General features: G+C 39.4%; 1 protein-coding gene and 1 long non-coding RNA gene across 4 annotated transcripts; one reads left to right on the top strand and one right to left on the bottom strand.

Annotated features, from left to right (window-relative positions):
- Positions 1–1,520: 1,520 nt before the first annotated feature.
- Positions 1,521–5,903, top strand: LOC120788111. Its single transcript, XR_005707190.1, has 3 exons — positions 1,521–1,965; positions 3,461–3,666; positions 5,556–5,903. It is a non-coding gene; the product is annotated as an uncharacterized LOC120788111 (long non-coding RNA).
- Positions 5,904–6,011: 108 nt separating this feature from the next.
- On the bottom strand, positions 6,012–17,355 carry prr14 (proline rich 14). Of its 3 annotated transcripts, none has more exons than XM_040121001.1 (11): positions 17,234–17,355; positions 15,747–15,775; positions 15,466–15,647; positions 14,552–14,711; positions 14,391–14,456; positions 13,564–13,604; positions 10,288–13,299; positions 10,044–10,185; positions 8,893–9,002; positions 8,278–8,346; positions 6,012–7,964 (listed from the first exon to the last, which is right to left on the bottom strand). In XM_040121001.1, the coding sequence occupies exons 3-11, from the start codon at positions 15,606–15,608 to the stop codon at positions 7,673–7,675; spliced, it is 4,035 nt and encodes a 1,344-aa protein (XP_039976935.1). In that variant the 5' UTR covers positions 15,609–15,647; positions 15,747–15,775; positions 17,234–17,355; the 3' UTR covers positions 6,012–7,672. The 3 variants fall into 3 exon arrangements, with proteins under 3 accessions (XP_039976935.1, XP_039976942.1, XP_039976952.1); XM_040121008.1 differs by having other exon boundaries at positions 15,466–15,575; XM_040121018.1 differs by lacking the exon at positions 15,747–15,775 and having other exon boundaries at positions 15,466–15,575; positions 17,234–17,347.
- Between the last annotated feature and the right edge of the window lie 319 nt (positions 17,356–17,674).

Genomic DNA, 17,674 nt, shown 5'->3' with positions numbered 1-17,674 from the left:
CACGCCGACTGCAGACTTTTTTAAATTTTTCTTTTATTACTGTTTATTGTAAACTTACTGCACCTCATCTGCACCCTTTGCATATCACGCAGTTGTTATATTACACACAATTAAAGCTTTATTGTCCAATCCGAATGTGACAAAAGAGTGGGATGTGATATGCAGGGAAAGCTTCTCTGCTACCTTTGCTCCAGTTTAAAATATGCCTGTACCCTTGCGGAGTTGAACCTCGCCTGTCCACACAACATGCGTCTACAGCGATGAATCCAGTGGTGGGGCCTAATGGCTAATGGCTAATGAAATGAGTGGTTAACCTGAGAAGGTTAACCACTCATTTCATTATTTTACACAAGCTGAGCAAAAGCAATGACCAGTTTAGGTTCACATTTTTCATAGTAAAGCATCTGCAGCCCTTGAATGTCTTGTTGTCTCCGCTGCGCTTTTGACTGTTTTGACGGAGAAACACTTTCATTTAATTTGATCAGACTCTTAACAAAGATCGTGTACCAAAATGCCCTGGTTGAATAAAGTGAACTCTCTTCTGTCATCAGTTGCTGTTGTAAAGTTGTCTAGCAAATAATCTTGTCAGACGCCGAAAAATGTGTATGTTTTGGTTGGTAGGTTGTTTTTTTTTGTCGTTTTGTTTGGGCTACTGCATTGAAGGGAAATCTCCATGGTCTTGTTTTGAAAAACATCTTTTTATTACTTTGAAAGCGTCCCAGCAGTTGAGTGATGCAAGACCGGACCAGTTTGCTGTTACTATATTTAGAGATAACAAAACGGATCATGACAAAAGAGGAAGATACCAAATCCCTGTGTTTCACATGTATCTGCAGTTAAAAAAACTTTTCTCTGGTTCCTTGGGTGTCAATTCCCTCTGGTTCACTTTTTCAAAACAGAGAGGAGTGCACCTGATAGTTTGAATCATAACCAGTGTATGAAACAGAAACCGGGTCTGTTGACCAACAATGACTGGATGAAAATCCACAGCAGATCCCTCCCATGCTCTCTTTCATCACAAGGGAAGATCCAGCTTCCAATGAGGTAGTATAGTTTACAATGCGTGACGTCAGCCCTGAGAAAATGCAGTCAGTTATTCAACAATCACCGAGCCGAGGAGTGACTAATGCACTTCTTATCTCTGGGAAATGGAGCAAAGGGATGGCTGGAAACTAGAAACGCTTATACACAGGGAGAGGCCTTTTTTTTTTTGACCCTCTCGTCTTGATCCAAGAGACAAGTTTATGTTTCAAAGTGATATAAGATGCATGAGTTGTTTCTTTTAGATAGATAGTGAACTGGGATCTGTTTACTCCTCGAGGGTGAATTCAGAAAACAGTGAGGTTGACAGGCTGCGGCTGTTTTGCCCCAAGGCAAGACAAGTGCTGACACACCTTTCAATTCCTGTGGAATGAGGTACAGGATATACACGAGGGAAAGGTTGTTACACTGAACAGTTTTTTACACTGTGACTAAGGGGGAGAGTTCGTCAACCCTGCGCACACTAGTGACAGACTACGAGAACTAATACAACCCTGTGAACAAAGGGTTTGAGAAATGTATGTGTGGGAGTCTGCACAATAAATGGGCGTGGAAGTTTCACACTCGGCTCTCAGTCCTGTCATTCAACAACTTAATATAGCACGGGAGGTTTCACAGGGAGACGTCTGCCTCGGAGCTGTTGACTCCTGCTACGGTGAGAGGAAAGGTGTTTGGATGAGCACGCCTGGGAATCTGAACTGAAACTTTCCCATTTGAAGGAAAAAGCTTCTTCTGGCAGGCGTCGCCCTAAACTGGAATCCTGTCAAGCAGAGAAGGAGACGATAAATCTGCCTACAATCTCATCGGGACTTGAATACCGGTCGAAATAACACGCTGAACAAACTAAGGAGTCCTTGGTTTCACTGAAGGAGTATATTAAGACTGAGGAGCGGATTCCAAAGAGTGCCTTTCAGATTTGATCAGGTTCGTACTTTCAACTAAGAACTTTAGCCCTTAACTGAGGTTTAATTGTGTTTACACTGTAACATCTGGTCAATTTGACATTTACATTGTTAAATGAAGTCGTACACTCCCCTTTGTCTTTGTGGACCAGGTTTAGGTTTTGTTTTCACTTCTGTATATGTACAGAACAGAAACTTTCTTAATCAATCAACTGTCATGCAGTAATTCACATTCCTACATGTGTGGACACAAACCAGAGTCTTGTAGTTTCTGACTAAAACTGTTACACTGGCCTGTGTAACATGCTGCTGTTGACTCAGTCCGACTCGCTGCTGATACAGACCCGCAGAGTATGCCGGTGTGGTTTCATCAGATCAGAGATTAGATTAATTACATGTTTTTGTTTCTTCTTTTTGTTTATTTCTCCATCAAAACCTTCCAGCCAAGCGGGAGGTTTTGACATTTTTAAAGTATAATCCAACAAGTTTTTCAGGCTTTTGCATTTTTGTATGGTTAACAGGGAACGCGTAGAACTGTGTCCCATGACATACATACTTTCTGAATATTTTGAAGGACATGTTTAGACTCGTGTCAAACTTTTTTTTAAATTCTTTAAACTGGGATTTTTTCTTTTTTTTTTTTTTTCTTTGCCCGGTGCTGTAGGTCGCAGCAGGTGAAACTCCTCGTGAAATCTCATCAACCATTAATTAAAAGCTAGACAGGGGTCATAAGGGCAATGTGGGAACACATTTTTTCATCTTTCTGTTTTCAGCATAAAGCAAAGCAGCAGCATTTTTTCACAAGAACAAGACTGGATATCATTCTCGCACCCTTAAAAACCACCAATACTCCCTTTGGGACACGTGGGCACCTGAGCTACTGAATTACATTGAACTGATCCTGCTGTGCTATCATAATGAGTCCATAAAACAGGTGGGCCAGGTTTAAGAAGTGGTCAAATCCTTGCCTACTCCAGGGCATTTTAAATATATATACAGCTTGACCAACCCATAACTCTCTGTGGGAGTTTTGTTATTGTATGTACAGTTATATATATATATATATTCATAAATAGGGCTTACAGCAGTGTTTTGGCAGACTGCATGCAGAGGTATACTGGTCTTATACGGCAGCATCCAGGTTTATTAGTGGAGAGAGACTCTTGTCATTGTGACGTCAAATAGAGGTGATGTCAGTAATCACGTCGTTATTTTCAGTGTGTGAGCAGGAACATAAATAAAACAGAACAGATCAAATGCAATCCATGGAGTCAATGAGACAACAATAACAACAACAACTCTGAGATGATCTTTTCCATTCTGTCTGAACACTATTCTGTAAAGAGCTGGAACACTAAATTCATTTGAATTGTAATAAACCTTTCCCTAAGCAGGGTTTGTCCTTCGATAACAGCTGAAAGCGGTTCCTTGAAAGTCCCCTTGTCTTGCAAACCAAACAAACCTATCGAGTGTGAACAAAGTTAGACCTTTCTTCAACACACTGTTACATTTTGCAGACATGTCTAACTCACCTCAGACATCTATAACAGTGGATGAAGAGGTCCCGCTGAACACCGTGCTAGGGTCAGGTGACGCTTGCAATCAGCTGATCAGCAGCGCGGCGTCCTGCTGCGACGACAAGCACCACAGGAAACTGGCCATCTGCAGCATCATCTGTGGGATCTCCTGCATCGGAATCATAGCTCTGATAAATTCAGTCAAGGTATTTCATTCTCTGACTCTTCTTCTTCTCTGCTCCAGGGTTTTCTCTCACTTGTGAGGTCAAAATGTCAAAGCCCGAAGCTGCACATTCCCAATTCCTGCCGCCAGCTCTAAACTGCAGCACAGGGACAGTTTGAAAAACGCAAACTCGTTTGCGAGAAGGGGTTTGGGTCGTCAGTTAACCGCACACAGCACTGCTCATTTTCACTGACTGCTGGTCTGTGGTGTTTAATCACAAATTACCACAGGACGAGACAGGCAAAATCTGGATGCAGCGCTTCTCTGCTGTTTAAAGGGTTGGCTGATGTTTTTTTCCAATCTATCTTCATGCAACACTCACACGCCCGCATGTACACTGATAGGGTTATTAGTTGCTGTGAATCGTTCTTCCTGTTCGCGCTGGCTGCAAAGAGGTACTTTCCTAAAGCGGCTTCAGTGTAAGCGGTGGAGGACAAATTCCACAGTTTGGTGCAAAACTGAGGCTTCAGCATCCTGGGTTGAGACAAATCCATTGGGAATCTTCCAGAGTTTCAGTCCTTTAAGTACAAAATTCCCTCTTTGTGCTTCAATTAACAGCGTTTACCAAAAAGACACTAACTTGGGAAGATGAACTTGGCATTCACTTGATCTGTCTCTCTCAGACTCGTCAAGCCCCATATTAACTTGTAACTCATATTTTCACACACAAGTTAGTATGAGGTTAGTGTGTATTTTTACACAGAACGAGGAGTGTGATTTTTTTTCCCCCCATCTCTTTGTGACCAATATGAACACAAGAAACAATTAGAGTTAGCAAAACCTCTACTGATGTACTCACAGGCATGTGAGTATTGTTCAGGACAGACTATTCCTTTAAGGGATTCACGCAGCTCACATCGACAGTGAACTGCTATTTGAGTATTTGGGGACACTGCTGATTTGCTATAAAACATCTAGGGATTTTATCAGTAAGTATCAGGTCAGCAGAGTAAATGGGTTCAATCTTCATTAATTTAGAAAAAGTCTACTGGACTTTGAGAAACCACTTTGGTGGTTTTGATGGGTACAACTCTGTAACGCCTTTAACCTCGTTAATGTTTGTTCTCTTCAACAGCTTAAAACAGACTTAAAATTGTTTTATCACCTGGATACTTCCATGAATTTTCTTTGTTTTATGAGAATTGCTTAGAAACCTTATTTTGAACTGATTTCGTGTTACAGAAGTTGCTACAGAAAATCACACATTACTTCTGTTTGGGGACTCAGAGACCCCAGCTGTAAAACCCGGTTAAATACAGTAGATTTTCATGTTTTGTATCTGTGGTGTTGACAGCACTTTTTCCAAAGCACTAATAGAGTCTAACTGACTCCAAATAGAAGTAATGCCACTCTGTAGGATAATACAACGTACATCTCTTTGATGTTTTTGATACATAAAGGGAATATATGTTTATTCCATATAACATATATAATATAAAACAATGTTACGATGCCAAATTAGGAAATATTTCATGGCCATTCCTATTTTTCTTACCCAAATCAGATGTGCAAGCCCAGTGTATGACAGAGAAAAGGTTATCACTTCAAGATTTTTCTATATATTGGCTTGTAATAGGATCAGAAGAATAGAAAGAATAGAAAGAATACTTAAAAGGAAAACTGTTGATCCTCCAGTTATTATTATTTTCTACATATACAGCATTTGGGCCTCTGGGACTTAAAATGCAGAACTAAAACTAGTGACATCAAAACACATGGGTAAAATGATGGTCTTTAAATCAGAGAACTAGACTCAATGATAAACTCCATTATTGCTTATTGTCATTGGTATAAGTTTCACTATGAATTCATGTATTACTTGTTCTGGTTTAACCCTTAATTCAACATACTGTCTTGTCGTTACTTCAACAGGCCGAGAAAACAAGGGATCCAGCGACAGCGGCAACGTTTTCACGACAAGCAAGAAAATTGAGCATCATCTCCATCGTGACATGGGTTTCCGTGCTAGCCTCAATCCCCGTGCTACTGGCACTGATCTCGTATCTTGTCACTCTGAAAGACTGATCAACTTTGATGAACCTCTACGGAAGATGACTAACGGAGTGGCTCCTCTGATTTGGTTTGTTTATGGGCCACAGACAGTGGACAGCATAAAAGCTGCTTATCGATGACTAAAAACCATGAAGATATGAAGAAACCGGTAGTTACATGAGTCAATGCTTTGGCCTTTCCTGTGCTGCTGCCCCAGTTTACATTTTTCTACTTCCTCTCATTATATATATATATATATATATATATTATATATATATTTTTTTTTTTACACAAGGAACCACTCTAGAAAATAGTATTACAAATCTTATAACTTCTACATGTTTTCTTATACGCTGTAATATTTATTTAACAATATATGAACATATGGACAATTCCAATTCTAAATGACCATAGAAAAATCCAACATTACCTATAGTGTGAGACATAACACTATATGATACATACACATTATATATTAAAGATTAGAATATTCACTCCCCCAGTAATGACCCAATGCTCAATATTTTGGCACCTCAAATGCTATTACAATTTAACATATTTAATTTTAGATACTTGCAGATACAAAAAAGTTAATAAATTAGTCAATCTGTGAATCTAAAACGTAGTAACATTAACCTGTTTGTGAAGGCTTGGGTCTGTACTGGAAATGAAATGGCATGGCAGTGCTTCATCAGAACATTATGAGATCCTGCTCTTGTTGTGCCAACATTATCTTGGTATTATTGCATTGTTACCATATTAGCTTTATTAATGTCAAATGTATCAATATGTTTTACTTTTATACAAACATATAACAGAAACAGTTTTATAATAAAACAACAAAACATTTGTGCTCAGAGTTGCTTGATCCATTTTGACATGCCCTCATAGAAAAAAAGCGACGATACAAATACGCCTACAAAACATCTATTTAAAACAGAAAATCTTACATTTAAGGCAACCTCATTTTGGAAAAAAACAAACAATCAAACATACATACATAGACAGTTTATCAAGAAGTTACATTTGCATTTGTAATACAAATGTAGACACCACAAAACAATCCAGAGAACCACAGGTAATAAAAAGACAACCAGCGGTAGAATCTGATTGATTGTGAGAACAATAAAGCTCTCTGGAGTGCTGTATTGTTTCCATGTTATATTTTATACAAACAAAAACCTCTTCTGCCATAAAATTAAAAAACAGAAATAATTGGATACTTGAACAGGGTCTGCCCTGAGCTGAATAAAATGGTTTACACAGTCCATGCTATTTGCAGACACACTTGACTGTACATTAACTTCATGGACAGAAACTTGGCTTTGAAATTGGTTGCAGCAAAAACAAATCTCTTGCTGGCATGTTTAAAAGTTATATTCGGCATTTAATAAAAAATAGCTGCCTTATAAATAACTTACAATAATGCTGCATGTCACTACTACTTATTTAATACACTGCTTCCTTCCAAAACAGACAGCGCAACAGAAATAAGACGCAATCTGCAGTATCATTTTTGAAAGGGAACAGTAATTAGCAAAACGCCACCATCACTCACCGTTATAGGGAGGTTGTGCAGATTTGCAATGATCCGTGGGTAAGTTTTGAGATTTAACAAACTGAAAATATGCTATGACACTGTACAGGTGTTAAATCAAAGACGTCAACTTTTCTTTCAAGACGGTTTCACCTTATGCTGATGGCAAGTGGCCAACAGGAAAAATGGACGGCAGGGGTTTGAGTGCTGTGATGATAATAAAGCAACTTACTGTAACAAACTTATGCAGGCTAAAAATTCCACAGAATGAAAACGCAATACTTCAGTAATAACTTGTTACCACAACATTTATAGACTGTTTGCCCTGACAAAAAAAACCAATGAGCTTTCAGACTCGCATATGAATCTTCATCTTGAAAATACATTAGAAATAGTCATAAACAGCGTTGCAGTATTTTTTTTAATGGCTGCTAAATTATTGCCATATAAGAGAGATCTGTCAACTGTCTTTCTGATCATGTATCAACCACAAATTCAACTGATCTAGCTTGGCACAAAGCAGCGAGTCCACATCCTGCACGCTGAGGGACGGTTCGTCTTTAGAGAAGCCCCCTCGTCTGGTCCTGGAAGAGGAGATACCTGCCTTTCCAACACCAACGAGCGGCTTCTTTGGTTTTCTGGCCTCGCCGACCTCCAGGAACTCTAAATATCGTTTGACACGTCTCTGGCCAAACCAGGACTCAGAACCATTCCGGCGATTCAGAGGTACCTCGAATATGGTCTCCAACCGGCTGAAAGATGTGTAACATATTCTCAGTGAGTCAGTTCAGTGATGTCTGACTCATTATTGTTTAAGTCAAAATGGCTCCACCTATCTAAGATATGAGCACAGCTATGACCATCAGAGCATAGTGCCATAAAGTTAGTTTTACTGTTCCAAAGTCTAAAGGGAGAAGGTGATGAGATTGTAATTCATCTTGTCTGACTGCATATTCATTTAAGACTCATGACTTGACCTTTTAAAATACATACTGTGCGCCTTGTGTGTGTTTATGAACCATTATCATGTATCTAAATTGTGCATTTGTCAAATGCCGACCTTACCTTTCAGGGGGCTTGTTGAAATTCTTATTGGTGTAAATTTCTTCCAAACTAAACTCCTTCTTTTTCAGCCTGTAGTGTAACATAACGGAAAAAGAGCAATGATGTTATCAGCCTGAATATTGATCAGACGGTATTCAAAGGACAACAGACATGTATTGACAGTGACATAAATTCACTTTCAATGGTAGGTCAGATTGATAGAATTTGTCCTACTTTCATATGTTAATCTAATATGCGACAGAAAAGTGACTTTATGGAAGTCGCAGAAGTCATCTGTGTCTCTGCATTTTGTTAAAATAGCAATGACCAACAACCACGTGGCATATCATCTAAAAACACCAGGCTAACTTGTCATCGACTTTCGTGTTTAACACTTGAGGCTTTGAGTATATATTCCTGAATAGTTCTTGTGCTGGGATCACCAGTTGATACAGTTCCATTTTTGGAAATCATATGAATATGGGCAGGTGCACGCTGGTCAGCTCTGAGTCTGTTGTTATCGTTTCAGTATAAATGACTATAATTCATCTAGGCTAATAAAGCTAGAGTGCAGTCAGTGCACTGTGGCTGATTTAGTTTATCTAGAGATAGATTAGATTTTTCTTGGAGACATACCTGATGGGTTTTGGCAGGCCCATGGGTGTCAGGTTGTTCTGAGGTTTGGGTAAAGTTTTCCGAATTCTGATAGACGACACCTTCCCTCGTTCCTCATGCTTTTGCACCACCTATGATGATGAACAAGAAAATTAGTAGCCAAAACCATTTTGAAAGGATTAAGAAATAAAACAAGACAAAAATACCAGTGCTGACAGACTGATCACGGAACAGGCGGGATATCTACAGTATGCTGTATGAGAGCTATTCTAACAATGTGACTGATAGAAAAATGGGCAAAGGCGTGTGTGTAAAAATTAAAAATGTGAGATAGAAACATCCATCCATCTGGGAATAGCTCAGCTTTTAAAGAGGCTGAAAGATGATTAGAGAATGATTGTGAATTTTCACCCTGCAGAAGCCTTTGTAACTGTTGTTCATCAACCACATAATGTAATGTGTTTAAAAAAGAGGCAATCCCTAATGAAACACCGTCCCAACTCTAGACGCAGGCCTCAGGTTAAACATCCAGTGGTACTTCAAATATTACTAAGACTTGATTCCTTTCATGTCATCATAATCACCAATATTTCATCTACCAACATTAATACAAATGGGGTTGACAAAATGTTAGAAACACCTCTCAGTTTGACGTAGAACAATTCAACAGCACTTTAAAGTTTGGTTTCCAAAATAACCATAAAGTTCCAACAAAAACAATCAGTAACTGAGTGTGAATCCAGATCACTTGTTTAACATGTACATGTCATAACATAAACTAATGCCAATGCCATGTCTTCAAACTGCACATTTATATACAAGACTTTTGTTTCTTTAAGAGGTGGGTTAATGATTATCAGGAACTACTGTCAGAGCAAAAATTCCTGAGGCCAAACCTGCAAAAGTGAAAGTTTATTGACAGTTAGCTGGATCAGTACAAATCCATTTTGGTTTGCTTTCTTAGTGACAGAGTGAAAAAAATGTGTTATATGTTTTATGATGTTCTATAGATGTTTTAGGTGATAAATACATATTATTGAGAAATAATTATGATCTCTTGATGTAATTACAACAGTTTAATACAACAATTTTATACGATGATACACAATCACAGCCTGTTTGGCACAACATTAGTGTAAGATGTTATTACACTTATGTGAAATAATGTGTACCTTGATTTCAGAATCAGACAGGGCCTTTTCCTCTCTCAACCCAACATCTTCATACTCCTGACTGGATGAGCTTGTGTCTTCACCATCATCCTCCTCCTCACTCTGTTGTCTTCTCTCAATCTCACACTCCAATGGATTCCCACTGTAATTAAACCAAGAGTTCATATGAGCACAGCTATGACAAGCTTGAGCATCATTGGCATCATCGTGAAATATCTTCTCTACAAATTAAAAAACACGTTACCTGCTACTAGTGTCCGAGGTAATACGAGAAGAGTCACTTCTTTGGAGGAATCCTGGAAGGTGCCATGTGGAGGAGCTCGATGGGGAGGTCAAAAAGGAGGAAGAGGTGGGAGAGGAAACATGAGTGGAAGTGCTCGGGCTGGCAGCAGCTCCTCTGCTGTCAACTTTCTTGGAAAGGAAAGCCAGGGGGCTTGACAGGAAACAGGACGCCAGAGTCGAAAGGGAAGTGCTTGGAGAAAGTGCGAGACAAGGAGACAGGTGTTGGGTGAAGCTGTCATACGGGGCAGATCTTCTGGATGGGTACACCTCCTTACGAAGACACAGAGGAGCAATCTCCCTCTCCACCTCCACACTGCAGACTGTGTGTCGACGAGCCCGCCGGAGGGATTTGTGCGCATTAGGGACAAAGGGAGTGTGGGAAGACTGGTGCTGGTGTGACGTGTGAGTCCTGCTGTGATGTGGTGAATGCAAAGAAGTCGTCCAGGGTGTGTCATGGGGACAGAGGGAGGGGATCTCTGGGCACGAGTAGCTGCGTAACAGGCGCCTTGAAAAGCCGTTTTCTGATGAGCGAGTACCCACTGTAGCCAGATCTGCATCCTCCATAGTGATCGAGTTTGTCATCTCTTCACCTTTATGTGACCTACTGTGCAAAACTCTGCACCTTCTCCTTTGTTTATCTGCTCTCCTTGGCTTAATGTTAACTCTTCTTGCACTAGACCTAAGCATAGAGTCACTGATGCTGCTGTGATTACTGGCTCCAGTGTCAGTGTGAAATACCTCAACCACCACAGGAACAGTACTCTTTACTTTCTCATCTAGGACTTGCTTAACTTCATTATTTAATTGCACATAACACTCTAAATGAGATTGGGAGAGTGAAAGAACCGGCTGGTGATTACCTTCAAAAGGTGTCATTTCAAAATATACAGGGTCCGTTGAGATTTTACCTTTGCCTTCCTTAGACTGGCTTTCTTTGGTTATCAAATGAAGATTACTGATACACTGCTTTGTCTCTTGAGTCCCACCTGACTGAGAAGATGTAACAGCACCTCTTAAACCCTTTTTGGATATTTTGGACGGCTGGTTCAGTCCTGTTTTCAAGTTCTCCTCTCTTTGAACAGGCGGAGAGGTGTTCAAATCTGTGGGTGTGAGTTCTAATGGCTCCAATACAAGTACTGATGAGGAAGAAACCAAAGTGCTGTCTGAGTCTGTCATTGAACTCGCTTGGGTTGGCAATTTTCGCTTTAGTGGTTTCTTGTTTGTATTCCTGCACTTACTTGTGCTGTGGAGCTGCTTTCTATCAGGACGCACAAGGATTTCTGATAACGGCTCCTGCTGGGCTTGTCTGGTAGAAGTGATTGCCACGGTGGTTTCCAGATCCATACTGTCAATGTTTACATCTGGTTTACTAAGACCTGTTCTTGTTTTAAGTCTTTTACATGAACCACTAGGCTTAGTCTTGCTGCTGCAGCTGCCCTTTTGGTTGTTCTCTGACACACCACTGATTTTATCCAGTGAGCAAACCAACATAGCATCAGGTGAACTTTCAGTCTGTGTGTTTAACACTGCTTCATTTATCGTAGGAAGAATTTCCTGTTCTCCTTTTCCTTTCGTATTTGCTCTTGTTGAAACAGCCTGTCTTTTTCTAAGAGGCTTCAGTCTTTCTTCCCTGTCTACAATGGTGTTTGTCGACACACCTTCCTTTCTTGGTGGTCTCAGTCCTCTCAATAAGCCAAGATCTGAAGCCACGTTTAACAAATGTTGGCTTTTTGTATCCTCTGAACATATATCTCCTGTCAGTTTTTTCCTCTTCACCAGTTCTTGGGAATGACAGGACAGTTTCAGCCCCCTCTTTGATCTACCGAGACCTGCAGCTGAAGAAGTATCAGGGTTTAGGTGATTTTCCAGCTGCTGAGCATCCAAAGTGGGCTTTAGTGTCCTTCCATTAGCACTATCATTTACGTTATTCCAGAGGCTTTGTCTAACCAAGCCGCAACTTTCCATTTTCTTGACATCATAATCATCATTATCATCAGGCTGAAGACAGTTTGTTTCAAGTTGAGTGTAACAGACTGAAGATGATAATGACTGAGTTTGGTCAGTATTAGTTGAGTTAGCTTTGTTTGATTTGACTGAGTTCTTCTGAGAAAGCTGCTCACTGACCTCTAGGTCAGACTCCTCCTTTATGACTTCAGATGTTAGAGGCTTAGAAATAACTTCCTTTGATTCACATCTATTTCCCGTACGTTTTCTAGGCAGTGGTTTCAGCCAGACAGGCTGCTTGTCTTGTTCCTCCATTGCACTGGATATCTTCAACTTGGATTCACGTGAGGCACTTAAATTGATGGAGGGTTCTAAAAGTATAGAGGACCTAATCACTGACCCAACAGATTCTGAAACTTGTTTGGAGACAATGCAGGGTAAGGGACTGTCTTGCAAAGGCACAGAATCCGGTGAGTTTTTTTCCTCACGAGTTATTGCACATTCATCACCCTGTTCAGAGCTGTGGGTTGACAAATCCACATCAAACGCTAATTTTTTAGAATATTTAAGAGCACCGGTTTTCCCTTTTTGTGCAATTTCTATATCACTACGCCACTGCTGATTAGCTTCAGCCTCCTGATTCCGATTCTCACTTTGTCCCACTGGCTGAAACATATTGCTTGGCTCAACATAAGATGTTTCATCAGCCTGTAGCTCACATTCAGTGAGTTTGTCTGAATGTTCCATGGACAATGGAGGACTATTAGCTCTGAAGAGTTTAACAGGACTCATGACAATCTCTGTGAAACTGGCCATCTTCGACTTGAATGACTGAATCAATGGCCCGATCACCCATCCCTTTGGAGCAGATGCATTTTCAACAGTGTGTCCAAAAGCCATGCCCCCACATGAATCCATGTCAGATTTAGTACCATCAAGATTCTGTCCGGTATTGTCAGCCACCTGCTCAACTACATTTTCTGCAGCAGAGATGTTTGATTTCTTCTGCGGGCTTTTCTGGTCCGTTTTCCTACAGTAAAAACGGAAAAGTGAAATTAGTCATGACTGCACCTTAAATAGTTTTCTTATTCACTGTTAATACAAAGTTGTAAAATACAAATTTTTAGACCTTATATAATATTACAATAAAATTTGCTCACACTTGAAAAAAAAAAAAAAAGACTGTGCTAACATTTTTTACACATAAATAAATTTAAAGTAAAACACTTCCATATCAACTAACAGATTATCATGCCTACACAAGCTGTAAAAAAATTAGCTGTCACACACTTACTCATTTTGGCACTCTGCTGCAAAACTGAAATCAAATCCGTCCTGAAAAAATAAAAACAAAAATTTTACAGTTGTTATAAGAAAATTAAGAAATGTTTGGTAAAGGTATTGATACCATCTGAGCTGCTGATCCAACCATCTTAACCAACAAGAACACACTAAAATGGTGTTGTTTGTGAAGAAGCATTATCTGTTCACCTCCAAACGTCTTTTAAAAAAATGGAAAAAAAACCAAACAAAAAAAACAGTGAACATTCATGATTAATATGAATGTGCATTCTCTCAAATGCTCAAATGGAAATTTACTGCACCAATTTGACTATTAAACCCCCCCCTCTCAAAAATTTGGTCAAAGAATGAGGGATTTGGCTTTTATGTGTTGGTACTCATAAAAGCCAATTTACTTTAATTACTATTTAGTGTAGGTTCAGAAACACTTGAACAGGTTCACCTCTACAATTTTACCCAACAAGGAAAGAGGAGACAATGAAGATACACTGCATTCTGTAATATATGCATTTTGTGGCTTAGTGGGTCACATTAAGACACTCGATTGCTTGTCTTTGTCAGATGCAGCAGACCATGAAGGAGGATTAAATCAGTCAATTAACCCCCACACCCTGTTCACTGTACTGGTCTCCAGTGTTGCCTTACACAGCCTACAGCAGAACTGCTGCACAAACAGATTAGACACTGACAGCTTTATTAAAACAAAAACACCCAATCAAGGGCATGCAGACAGACTTTAAGAAGGAGATTGAGAGGCCAACAGAGAGACAGAGAGGGTCGAGGGAGAAAACATCTAGAGCAAAGAAAGATAAAACTGACCTTGTTTTGTTTCTCATGTACTTGTGTGCTTTCAACTCTCGACAGCTTGGACTGTGACACTTGCACCTATAAATCAGAGAGATGCACGGGTTCAGTATGAGCAGTGACTCAATTCATCACTAAAGAAATTCTAAATAAGATTTTTTAAGTTAAACTTTTACCATGCTTCCAATCTCTCGTCTCTTGGTGGGGGACGGAATCTGTCTGGATGGTTTCCGAGTTGCTCCGCTGTATGTGTTGCTCTGCTTTTTAGACGTTTGCGCTCGGATCCCTTGAATGCGACCACTCCTTCTGTGCCCAGATATTCCATCTTTTGCAAAACTGTGAATGTTTCATAGATTTTAGAAAGAATTTAGCAAATATCTGGCATTTTTTTGTTTTTTTTGTGAAAAAAAAAGGCAGTTATGGCTGACATATGCTGGGGCAATATATCAGGAAAAAAAATGGTGCTAACCCAATCTGTTTAAATGTGATCATTACTAGCCAATTGTGAGCTGATAATTACTATCCAACTTTCTGTCCATTTCTTGCAAAAGTTTTATGCCAACTGAAAGAAGCAGATTCTGCCACAGTAAATATTTACAAAAACTTTTCTTCAGCTGAGGTGGCACTGTCTACATGCAATCTTTCAAAGATCAACCTACTGTTTGACCATGTTAAAAAAAAAAGTTAAAGGCTTTCTACATTTCTTGTGGTGCAGCGAATGCATGCTGAAAAAATTTAGTCTTTTGCAATTTACCAGCCTAGGTTGTAGAGCACAGCGTTTTGCAGACATCTAAATCTGCACCATGCTTAGCAGTATATTAGAAAAATTGAAAGGAGAAAAGGAGACAAATAAAGCTATTGCTATGAAATACATTTTCCCAATATCTGTAGTGTATTGGCCAAACTGATTGTGGAAAGTTATACGATATTGGGAAAATTCGATAGTGTGTACTCCGCACAAGTGTCTGCAAATTCTAAGCCAATCTGTCCATTTTTTTTTTTTTTTTTTTTTTTTAAAAAGGGCCAAAAAGCAAGGAGGGGGAAATACACCAACAGCAAAAGAAACCAAAAAGTGCCAGGACAACTATACCTGGGAGTGATGGAGGAAAGGGGGAGGAGAGGTGGTGGAGGTTCACTGTGGGGAGGTGCACTACAGAAAGGGTTTGGGGAAATAGCATCTTCATCCATTGGAAAAACTATCTGAGGGAGCGAGTCAGAGGGATAAGTCAACATCCCCTTGCTCTCTCTCTCTTTTTCCTTGTCTGGCCTTCTCTGTAAATAACAAATACGGAAAAAGAAAACAAACATGCAGGATATCATTTCAGTATGAAAGCACTTCAAAATATGTCTTAAAAGTGAGGCTTCACTTACTTTAATAATCTCTTGGACGGAGGTTTATTCTGAAATGAAAAATAGTATCAGGAATTTCTTTTAATGCTTTTAATTTTTCAAAATTGAATATGTAAAACATCTAGGGCTACACCTTATAAATATGTTCACTGTTGTTTTAAATCTTGAATATTTTCTCGATTAAAACGGTTGCTATGTAAAATGTCAGAAAATAGTGAAAAACGGCCATCAAAATTTTTTAAACCCCAAGGGGAAATCTCCAAATGTCTTTTGTCCAACCAACACTGTAAAAGTCAAAGACATTCAGTTTACTATCACATAAAACAAACAACAGCAGAAAATCCTCTAAATTGAGGAACTGGAATAAGGGAATTTTGGCCTATTTGCTTGGACACCGATCAAATGATTATCAAAATAGTGGCTGATAAACTTTCTGTTAATAATAACAGACATACACGTCTGTCTGTAAAATGTTGTGGCTACTCGATGTTTACTGAGTAATGCAATGTTATGTGACAAAGATTGGGGAAAAAAGGGACAGGCAATACTAAGCAAGATTAAAATAAACATTTAGTGGACAATACAACAGTTAAGGGGCATTTATGGGACCATTCTTGGTGTATTTGATTTACATAATATTTACACGCATGCAGGGTCTATCTGGTGAAGAGGGATGTCTTTCATAGAGTTAATAAAAGGTTGTCGTATCTTGTAAAACGATTTTACTATGCTTTCTTAACCAATGCATAATTTTTCTCTTTTAGTTTGAAACGGAAGTAATTCAGTTTGTTTGGCCAGGATTACGGGCCACGGAAAACGTTTTTAATCACAGCTCTTAAAATTGAAACTGTGATGTAAACTGAAATACGCCCCGTATAATCGATATCACAACAATAATCAGGTTAGAGGCAACATCGTAAAACTAGTGTTTTGAATTTAATCAGTCTTTGCCAGTCATTGTCGTTGGCACATCAGCGTTAGTTCACTACATTAAAAAGTTGGCTAAATCTAGTAACCTTGCTAACTAAGCGGTTAAAGATAGCTATATCATAAAGACAAATAAATCCAGGGTCAAAGCTAATTTAATACGAATTCAATTCAGTGAATGTTTTCAATCAAATGGATGTGGCGGTTTGATCAAACTGAGCGGGGTCTACTTGCTGGAATACACAGTCTCATATTCAAACTTTTATAAATGAGCAAACGTAGGTTAACATTAGGCAACGTTAATGTATTCCGGAAAGTGGCTATAATAAAAATAGCGGGAGCTGTATATTTTATCTAGCTAGCACAGCTTTATAGTAACGTCGTCAATACTGCATGGTTTGGCTAACACCGATATTCAATGTATAACATGCAGTTTCTGCACCGGGTAGTAGCCGTAGCCGGGAGCTGTCATATCTCCCAACGTTAAAGCGCTTTTTTTTTCAGGGGTAACTGAACATATCCTCAGCTCGTAGTTTAGTCGCATGCGGTTATTATAGCTGAATCACACTAAACAAAGTTACCTGAAACGTTAGGCTGAACCGCGGGGTTTTGTTCCCAGCTCACCGTAAACAAGGCATGTCCGACGGCGCCCTACAGCGACTCGCTGATGTATCCGTTTTTACAAATCCAGCAACCGGACAGACGGATCATCCAATCACAGCACACGTTCGCTTTCCGGCTGTTAAAATAAGACCAATTAGAGAATAATTCGAGACATCGTAGGTGGAGGGCGGCCAATAGGAGCGCGAAGACAAATGACTCATTAAAATTTATAGCCTTCTTTATGTCCTCGACTGACCCAGTATGTTAAAAGAGCTAAATTTTATCAAGTGGAAAAAAATGGAAGTAGTGAAATTCATGGCTGTATAACCAACCGGGCAAACCTGGCAACTTGCACAGGGGCCCCATAAGATCCGGGTTTACTACATGTTATATAGGTCTATAAAATTACACTACACAAT

Source organism: Xiphias gladius, chromosome 3, assembly GCF_016859285.1.
Source record: "Xiphias gladius isolate SHS-SW01 ecotype Sanya breed wild chromosome 3, ASM1685928v1, whole genome shotgun sequence".
Taxonomy (NCBI): Eukaryota; Metazoa; Chordata; class Actinopteri; order Istiophoriformes; family Xiphiidae; genus Xiphias; species Xiphias gladius.
Note: the sequence above shows the minus strand (reverse complement) of the source record. Positions and strands in the feature narration are given on the sequence as shown.